This window comes from Cynocephalus volans, unplaced genomic scaffold (assembly GCF_027409185.1).
Source record: "Cynocephalus volans isolate mCynVol1 unplaced genomic scaffold, mCynVol1.pri scaffold_35, whole genome shotgun sequence".
NCBI classification, from domain to species: domain Eukaryota; kingdom Metazoa; phylum Chordata; class Mammalia; order Dermoptera; family Cynocephalidae; genus Cynocephalus; species Cynocephalus volans.
In genome coordinates, this window is record NW_026902463.1 from 2,290,161 (window position 1) to 2,300,211 (window position 10,051).

Below are 10,051 nucleotides of genomic sequence, written 5' to 3' on the forward strand. Positions count from 1 at the left end.
TTTAAACCACCAGCTCTGAAAAACTAGATGTACAGAAGGAGGTATTTCTGTGATTTTGGGGTTTGTGAAACCTGGACCCCTCAGTATTGGGAAGTGAAGCAAAAACCCACTTGGAAAATGTCACATCACCCAAGGACGGCAGGCCACAGTGGGGGAGTCTCATTTGTACCCGTTGGCCTTTAAGTTTGGAGGTGACCAACTGCCAACACAGGCCAATGCCACTGAAAGAAGAAATTACTACATTAATCAAGAGGATGGGACCGTCACCGCACACGGGGCTGTGGGGAAAGCCCTGGTGTGTGTCAGGAGGCAGGAAGGGGCGACGGAGAGCCTGGGTCACAGCCTTTTCTGGAGCTTCCACAGGAGTGGAAGGCAGGCTGCGTGGACAGCTCGGGGCTGGTGAGTTTGTAAAACCACAGTGGGCTTCTTGCTGTGGGTCCTCTGCTGTCCTGATACCCAGCCCTGAGGTGACTGAGGGCAGGGAGATACTGGCTGGGTGTGTGACAATTAGGAAAAGGGGCTTCACAGGAGCAGAGTGCTCCGGAGTGGGTCGCTGGCTACCTTCAGGAGTTTGCTGGCCCTGGGAAGGGCAGTCTCTTTTCTCATCTGTAAGGCCCCCAAATGCCAGAGCATACAGAATTTGAAATAGGAAAATGTAGTTAATAGAGCCGGCCCTGTGATGAAAGGTGCCAAACAGACAAAAATGTAATCTAAGAAAACACAGAACAGGCAGAAACGTTGGAAAACTGACAAACCCACCGTGGCCTTGGAGGAAAGGGAAGAGTTACTGGCAGGCAGAGAGGGTGGGACTGCAGGAAGGACAGGTGGGCTTGCATCTCAGCCGGCAACTGGGGACACCTGGCAGAGGCAGCGCAGCCTCTCACCTGGAGGGAGAGATGGGTGGACAGAGGAGGCCCAGGAAGGTTACTGGAAGTGGCAGGTGAGAGAGAAGACGTGAGAAACAGCTGTGACAGCGAGGTCACAGCATGGCTGTGGCACGGGGGCCCAAAATACCTGTGCTGTGCCGCTCACACCTGTGTTCTTACTCCTGCACATAAGAACAGCACAGGGAGGCCCGGGGGACACGTGAGGAGGGTGTGTTCGACACCGATCTCGTACACGGCCCGTCATCCCCATCTGTGTAAGTCCTCAAACATCTCATTAAATTTGTTCCTATGAACAGCTGGAAAAGCCAAAGCAAAACCAGCGAGCACCCAAGAATCCCCTTGGCCTAGGGGAACAGTCTGTGATTTCATCAGAATTAAAAATAGGTAACCCTCGTTCTCTTTTAAAAAAATTTGTTTCTCGGTAGGATTTCAACCCCCTTAGTCCTACTCCGCCAGCATCACAATCGTGAGCACTTTAAGGAGCGCCTTGTCACTATTCAAACGTCACTGCACTGTGGTGCTCTCGAAAGTGGTCAGGTGAAGGACACACTTGAGGGTTGTCATTAACACCCACGCCACGGCCGCGGTGGTGGGAGAAGCCCACGTTTACAGGTGAGTCGCGTCTTCCTTTGAAGGTGCTGCCGCGTAGTCATCTTTAGCCATCAGCATGTACGTTGACTCCATCCCGCGTCGAAACTGGAGGGTAACGAGGGCAGGTGGCAGGAGGCCGTGCTGGCCTCGCCCCAAACTCCCAGACCCCTGCCCTCACTGGTACTTGGCCGAAACAAGAGCGCGATACTTGAAGGATTATGGTTGAATCTTCGAGCCGCCCCGTACTGAGCTTCGTCAGCACCAAAGCAGCTTCTCGTTGAGTCTGATGACGTCACTGACGAAACTGTCCGCGCCGATGAAGTCACCCGCGATGACGTTGGTGCACCGTGAGCCCAGCCCCGGGCACTGCGCTCGGACCCAGGTGCTCAGGTACGGCACTTCGGGCACCGTCATCTTCTGCAGGGACTCACACGGATGCACCAGGATGTATTCCAGGTTCTCCATAAGGTTGATGCCAGCCACAAACAACCCGCCTGAAATAAGGAAGTGGCAGAGCAATTATGCGACACACGCACGCTGCTGCATATGTCCCGTCTCACACTGCCACCGTCACCCGCCTGTCTTCCCCATTACCCATTTCAGAAGTTAGAGTTCTGACGGCACAATGCTCAGCAGAGGCCTCATATTAGTTGCACTTCGTTACAGAGGACGCTGGCCTGACCATAGGCCTCAAAGATGTCCACATCCTAATCCCCATGTGGTAGACAGAATAATGTCCCCAAAGATGCCCACGTCCTAATCCCCATGTGGTGTACAGAATTATGTCCCCAAAGTTGTGCATGTCTCAATACTTGGAACATATGAATATGTGACTTTACTCGGCAAAGGAGACTTTGCAGATGAGATTCAGTTGAAGATCCTGAGATGGGAGATTGTTCTGGATTATCTGGGCAGGTCCAGTGTCATCACAGTGTCTTTATAGGAGGGGGACAGGAAGATTTGAATACAGAAGAAGAGTAGGTGACGTGGAGAAGGAAATAGGTGGAGAAAAGGAGACTCGATTTGGGGCCCTAGGCCAAGGCCTGCTGTAGCCTCCAGAGGCTGGAAAGACAAGGAAACCCATTCTCCCTGGAGCCTTGAAAGAACCAGTCCTGTGACACCTTTTGAGGATTTCTGACCTCTGGAACCTTAAGAGAATAAAGTTCTCTACAAATGTTTTTTCATTCTTATCTCCAAAGTCTCGAACCTTGTCAATTACATACACGTGAGAGGGCGAGATAGTAAAACAACAGACAGCTGCTCCTGGTCTGTGGTGCCTGGTTTTGTGCTGTTCCCTCAGGACCCATCTCTCCTGGGTCACGCTTTGCAGTGTGAACAGCAGCACGTTGGGGCTGATCCAGCCCAACCCTAACCCTGTGCTGTGCGGGGCCCTTCATTGCTGCAGGCCTGTGATTCCTGCCTCTGAAGGACCCAAGATGTGGTTTGCAAAGCTGCTGCACCAGACGGACCCCAGTGGGTTTTTTAAAAATTGAGGTGAAATTTACATACTATAAATTCACCATTTAAAAGTGACCAATTCGGTGGGTTTTAGTGCATTCACTATATGTGCAACCACCACCTCTAACTAGTTCCAGAACATTCTCATCACCCGAAAAGGAGACCCCGTACCCGTTAGCAGTCAGTCCTCATTCCCCCTCCCCAGCCCCTGACAACCTGCTTTCTGTTTATGTGGATTTACCTGTTCTGGACATTTAATGTTAGTAGAATCCTACACTGTGTGGTCTTTTGTGTCTGACGTCTGTCACTGAGCATCATGTGTTCAAGGTTCATCTACGCTGTAGCAGGTGTCAGAGCCCCGTTCCTTTTCATGGCTGCATAGTATTCCACTGTGTGGATACAGCACACTGTCTACTCACTCAACCCCAAGGGCCACCTGGGGTAACTCATCCCTGTAAACGTCCTGGGCCCCACCCATGACATAGGACCAGTCGATTCCAACGTCCAGCCAGGTTTGGGACCGCATTCCTCCCCCCCGAAATCCCATCTTCTGGAAAGTTTCTCATCACTGTGCTTGACAACACTGACCAAAATGGCCACAACATCAGGAACTCTTTTCTGTAAAGACAAACCACTGATCAAAGAACCACAGAAGGGCAGCACTGAGCACAAAACCCACCAAGGTGAACGGTTTTAGTGGAAACACTGGGGCAGGTGGAGCCGGCTGCAGGAAGCCTATGCTGGCTGGCATCTACAGCCCTCCAGCCCCGGTCCCTCTGTGCCTCTGTCCCTCCGTCAGGTGTCCTTGCACGCAGTTGTGGAGCCCCACTGGCCCATCACATTACTGGCTTGGGCAGACAGGGATAACACTCGCATGGTGTTAGCATGACAGGTCAGTGCTGGGTTTGTTACAAATGCAGTTGTAGATCACGCTGGCTCAGAGGAAAAGGCCAGAGGTGTTTGCTAAGTGTGGCCCAAGCAACAGCACACAAGGCACCAGGCCACCTGCTACTGGTTCATAGTGAGAATGATGGTGCCCCAGGTCCCTGGAGACCCAACAAGTCCAGCGAAGTCTGACAAACCACTAAGAAAAAGGGAAACGCAGTGGATAAAACAGGCAAATGGAAAAAGAAATGCACAAAAACACGCGAATCCCATGCCAGTCGTCACTCAGGGCAGAGGCCAGGCGCGGCCACTGGGAAAGGACGTGGGGACATTGAGCGTGTGAGGGGCTGGGGGCCTGGAAGATTCTGCACAATGCGTGTCAACTACCATGGTGCAAAACAGGACTCTGGGTGGGGTTTCATCAAATCATGCCACATGCATGAGCTACACACAGATGAGCAGCGAGGAAGGTCAGAACCAAATAAGATGTTAAACTTGATAGCAGAAGAGAGATGTTGACACACAGAGATTGAGATAGAGAGAGACAAACTGGGAGAGGCTGAGAGATAGAGAGAGAGATGGAGAGATGGAGAGAAAGAGAGACAGAGATAAACCGAGAGAGACAGAGAGACAAAGAAACTGAGAGAGACAGACAAAGAAACTGTGAGAGACAGAGAGACGGAGATAAACTGAGAGAGACAGAGAGATGGAGATAAGCTGAGAGAGACAGAGGGCGTGAGCCGAGGTGGCACCGTCAGGGGCCAGGGCCAGGGCCTCGCTTCTCACCTGCAAAAGGGACTGCGTCCTGCACAGGATGCTTTGAGACTAACATGCTCAGGTCTGTACAGGACTTAGCAAGCGCGTGGTGTATACACATGTGCATCAAATACCAGTCCTTTGTAAGCATGTGTGTGCTATGGCGTCTGTGGCATGTTTCTGACACTGCAGATCAATATGGAGTGCTCTTGTTTGTGCCCTGGAGCTGCAGACTAGCAGCTGCCGAGCAGAAACGGGCATGTGGGACTGAGAGGGAGTGAGAGCTTCCCACGCCTCAGCACTGGTGTGATGTGTATGTGTGTATGTGTGCACACATCACACTTCAAAAAGATCTTGGGAAAACTGAATTGAAAGACAATATGAATCTGTGAATTTTTTGAAGTACTGTCATGTATACACACGCGTATGTACATGTGTGAGCATGTGTGTCCACACACACGTGCACATATATGTAGACATGCACATGTGCATATACATATGTGCACACACCACACACACACACACACACACACACACAGTGACATGTATCACCTTTAAAATTCTTTCACTCAAAACTGAAAGCAAACGTGCCCCCAAGACTGCAGAAGTGTGTCACTGGCCTCAGTCTGGCCCTGTTCAGGAGTAGCTCCAGGTACATGGGCGGCTGCAGCTCTTCATGCCCTCCAGGTAGCGGATCAGCTCCTGCACCTTCACTTTGTTGCCCCACCAGTAGCAGACCCCCGGTGACAGCTCCCTGTGCCAGCTCACGGTGTCCTCGTCCTCGTAAAAGATGATCACCTGCTGGCTCCGCGCCCACAGCAGGCGCAGTGTCGGCACCTCCTGGAAGGGACAGAGTTTCTGGGTGCCAAGTGAGAGGCACCCACAGTGCGTGGCTCCCACACTCTGACCAGCCCACGATGCCCACCCCAAGCCCCCAGGACCCGCTCTGAGACCTCTGTTAGCGATTCCAACAACAGGGAAGGTTGGTTTCCGCTGCAGATGTCCCTGTCAAAGGACAGAAAGTGTCTCCCGAGGCGGAGACTCCCATTTTACTGAGGGGGCTCCACAGCAAGGCCTGTCCTCTGTCAGGACCCCAGGCAGAGAGGGTGGGAGGGCAGGGACCCCACGCCTCCTCTGGGAACTCTACATAACAGAACGTCCTGCGGGCTCATGGCACCACCAACTGACTTTATGCCCTCTCGGTCTGGAGTCCAGAAGTGTGACATCCAGGTGTGGCAAGGCTGTGCTCCCTCCAGAGGCTCTGGGGGAGGATCCTTCCTGACTCTTCCAGCTCCTGGTGGCTCCAGGCATCCCTGGGCTTGTGGCCGCTTCACTCCAGTCCCTGCTTCCATTTTCACGTGGCTTCTCCTCTGTGTTTGTGTCTCCTATTCTGTCACTTATGAGGACACCTGTCATTGGATTTACGGCCACCCTAATTCAGGATGGTCTCAACTAATTATACCTGCAAAGACCCTCTTTCCACATAAGGTCCCATTCTCAGGTGACACCATTCTCCCCACTGCATCAGGTGTTATTACACCTAGTCGTGCCTCAGGCCCAGGCCTGAACCAGGGAGGTCTCTCCTCTCTGAAGTCCTGACAGCACCGCACAGCCAGGCCATTCGAGCGGTAGGATTGAGGCCGTTGGAGGAGTCTAAGTGGCAGAACAACTGGCAGCTCTCCGGAAAAAGTACAGATCAGATCCTGCTCCACCAAAATAAGTGTATGAATCAAAGATTTAAATGTCTTTTTAAAGGTTATAGAATTCTGGAAAGAATGAACAGGGTCAGCAAACACATGGAGGAATCTCAACAGCATTGCAGAGGGAAAGCAGCAGATACCTGGGTATATTCTGTAGGATTTCCTCGGTGGAAAGTTCTAGAAGAGGCAAAAGGAACCTGGAGTGGAAGAAGTCAGGACATGGATTGCTTTGGTGGGGAGAGTGCTGACTGGCAATGTTTCGGGGGACAGATGGATGCACACGATTCAACAACCACGGTAAAAAAAACCCCAAAAAACAGAAACAAAAACAGACGGACGTATAAACATAATGTTGTCCACCCACACAGTGGAATATTACACAGCCATGAAAAGAGTGAAGCTCTGACACCTGCTGCAACATGGATGAACCTTGAACACATGATGCTCAGTGACAGAGACCAGACACAGAAGACCACACAGTGTGTGATTCCATTTACATGAAATGTCCAGAACAGGCAAATCCACAGAACAGGAGCAGATTAGTGGTCACCAGGGGCTATGGAGGGGGGAGGGGGGAGGGACTGCTGATGGGGATGGGATCTCCTTTTGGGGTGGTGGGAATGTTCTGGAACTAGATAGAGGTGGTGGTTGTACAACATTGTGGATGCACTAGATGCCCCTGAATTGTTCACCTTAAATGGGTGACTTGTGTGGTGTGTGAATTACATCTTGATAAAGCATGAAGAATAGAGTGTTCAGGGGCAGATGTCACACCTGAACGCACTGGTTATGAGCTCCTTTGAAAGAGACACCACTACGTCCCTTTCCTGTCTCCCTCTCTTGCTCCACGTTGCATTTCAAGACCAGCCCCCTCATGCTGAACGAGGTAGGGAGCCAGGAGGGCAGACCCAACTCGGCTGGCCCTGCGGGCAGCGGTGCCAACCGAGGGTAGCATGGGGAAGCCGTGCTGGGCACCTTCCAGAACCTGCCACAGGAGGCTCAGCCATCGGGAGAGGTCTGATGAGCAGCACATCTTGCTGAAGGGGAGATCTGATTCTGCAGGTCTAGGGAAACCCCAATTCCTGAGCTGAGCCACAGACCACCCTGGAGCATCAAGGGCCACAGGTCAGCTGGCCTGACCCTTGGCCTGGTCCTCTGCCACCAGGATGTCTGAAGGTTGGAAGGGGAGTGTCTCCTGGGAGACGAGACTGGGCCCCTTTACAGAGGAGGCTTGTCCCCCCTTCCGCCTCCAAACTGCCTTCCTCCCAGCTGGGCCCACCTGCCGGTCACCTCAGGTGGCCCTACCCCAACCGCACCTGGCCACACCTGGTGCTGGAGCTACTTGGACCCACGTCCTTGATGGGCCTGAGGTTGGCCAGGAGGTGAGCGAATAGCCCGCTTCCTTGTTTACAGAGCATTGAGGATCCCAGAGCCTCACTGTTCAGGGTACTTGACAGGACCTTTCTTCCTTGAGGTGTGCACTGGCCCTTCCCACAGTGGGGGTGCTGGGCAGATCCAGAGAACAGAATGTCCCCCAGCTGAGCCTGTGAGCTGTAGTGCCTCCTGGGGCGGTGAGCAGAGAAACCCAATAGACATCAAGGAAACGAACCCCAGCACACAAAACTGCATCTTGGAGAGAAATGGTGTCTGACTGAGTGTCCAGGCTCACGTGAATGGGTCGCAGACAGCAGGAGAGGCCCAGGCACAAAGGCAGGCTCTGCTGAGAAGAAGCTCGGCCCCCTCGTAGCTGGAGGGCCACATGCGCAGCACCACAGAAAGCATCCCACCTTCACGCAGGTGCAGTGGGGGCTGTCAGTGGCGGTGCTGGCGGTGGGGATCCAGGCTCACCAACACCATGGTGGAGGGTGAACCACATGTGCTCGAGTTCATGGGCACAGGTGGGACACCATGGCCCCTCCCCCTGGGATCCCCATACCTGCAGTGGCCACCGTGGCCTTTGCTGCTATAGACTCGTGTCAAGCATTCTTCTTTTGATTAAGAAGTCCCTGAGCATTTAAGTTTGCCCTGCTGGTGGGCCAAACCTGACACTGGAACTCCAAGCACAGAAGATGCTCAATGCACCTTTGACGGGGATGATGAATGCAGCAGTGAGGGGCCTGGAACTCCCACCGGTGTCCTCAAAGCAAGGACAGACTAGTCACAGGGATCATAGCCACTAATGCCTCAGCCGTAATGGCTGCCAAAGCTGTGCTGTCCTGGGGTACACCACGTGCCCTCTGCAGCCAAATCAAGATGAAGGAGACAGAGAAGGACAGGTGTATGTATATGTGCAGGCATGTGTGTACATGCTTGTGCATGCATATGCTTCTGCATACATGTAGATGTGTGTACACATGTGCGTGGAGATGTGTGCAAATGCGCATACCTGTGTGTACGTGCACATGCTTGTGCATAAGCACATTTGTGTGCATGTGTACACGCGTGTATTTGTGTGCTCACGTGCATGTGTGTGCGTGCATACGCATGTGTGCAGATGTGTGCACATGTGTGCATCTGTGTGTACGCGTGTGTGTGTGTTTTGCGGGGTTCCCCACACCCAGGACTGATCCTGCAGCCGGCATCCCTGCTTGGGAATGCAGAGAAGACCTCGCCCTCACCTGGGAAGGAGAGGTGGTGGAGGGGCACGTCCCACAGCTGGGGGCACAGCCCCGTCATCCAGTCCGCGTTGGCGTTCCCACAGCGCAGGCTCGGGAAGCTGCTGGCAGCGCTCACCTGGCCGCCCATTGCAAGCAAGCCCTGTGCAACCCGAGGAAAGAAAAGTGGTTTTTTAGGGTGAAAACTTGTGCTGGTTACACAGGTGGCATGGCTTTGAAATAAAAAAGAATCAACAGACTTCCCCAGAGGAGGACAGGGTGGTCTGGGCTGTGGGGAGATCGGAGATGGGTTCTTGAGGACGGGGGAGGGAGAGAGAGGAGGGGGGGTCCTGAGAAACATGCAGGGGACCAGAAAGTGCCCCCCAATACCCACGGTAGATAAGGACTGTTCTGAGCCAAAGACACTTGAGAAACAGCTGCCCACACCGCCCCGTGTGTGGAGGAGTGAGAAGCTCTGGTCCCAGTCACCAAGGCGACCTGCACGCTCTGCAGCCCAGAGACTCACCGAGAGGAATCCACTGAACAAACCTCCTACAAAGACCCATCTACCTTTAGTTTCCCCAGATACTTAGCACCCCCCCCAACACACATACACATGATTTATGGCTCCGAGAAGCTCAGATCCCTTCCTTTGTCTAGTCCCCTCTCCACAAACACGTCACCCTTTGTTTAAGAGACCATCTCTTGGGGTTTTCATTTCATTTCTGTGAGGGCACCACATGCATATGAAATAAACCTTTTCCCCTGTTCATCTGTCCTTTGTCAGTTTATTTTGCAGGACCCTGTTCACAAAACCTAAGAGGGTAGAGAAAGGGTTTTTTCCCTTCGTCTTCACACAGAATAGAGAGAGAGAGAGAGGGAGGGAGAGAAAGAGAGGTGCCCAGAGCCACCTGGGGCACCCCCACACTAAGAGCCCACAAAGCCCCTTTGCTGGAGTGGCTGAAGCATGTGTCCTGCCTCCAGGGGAGCGCTTGCCCTCAGATCACACACTAACTCCACCCCACAATCCAGGACTGTGGAAAGGGGCGCAGCGGTGAATCTGCAGGGTCTCCCGTGTGGGGTCTCCTGGGTGCGGGGTCTTCCAGCTGCAGCATCTCACAGGTGTAGGGTCCCCCTTCCTGGCTATGGCACAGCCTTTCAGGGCCATGCCTGGGGGAGC

General features: G+C 53.2%; 1 protein-coding gene across 1 annotated transcript; it reads right to left on the reverse strand.

Moving 5' to 3' along the window:
- Positions 1 to 1,733: 1,733 nt before the first annotated feature.
- LOC134369095 (PI-PLC X domain-containing protein 1-like) lies at positions 1,734 to 9,022 on the reverse strand. The gene is made up of 5 exons (XM_063085268.1): positions 8,896 to 9,022; positions 7,947 to 8,064; positions 7,594 to 7,840; positions 5,234 to 5,435; positions 1,734 to 1,972 (listed from the first exon to the last, which is right to left on the reverse strand). Exons 1-5 carry the CDS (start codon positions 9,020 to 9,022, stop codon positions 1,734 to 1,736), a joined length of 933 nt encoding a protein of 310 aa, XP_062941338.1.
- Positions 9,023 to 10,051: the final 1,029 nt, after the last annotated feature.

Coding starts and splice junctions, on each gene's coding strand:
- LOC134369095 (XM_063085268.1), bottom strand. CDS start 9,022: ATGGGCGGCCAGGTGAGCGCTGCCAGCAGCTTCCCGAGCCTGCGCTGT. Junction 8,065..8,895: donor CCACCACCTCTCCTTCCCAG/GTGAGGGCGAGG, acceptor ACCTGCGTGAAG/GTGGGATGCTTTCTGTGGTG. Junction 5,436..7,593: donor CCAGCACCAGGTGTGGCCAG/GTGCGGTTGGGG, acceptor CTTGGCACCCAG/AAACTCTGTCCCTTCCAGGA.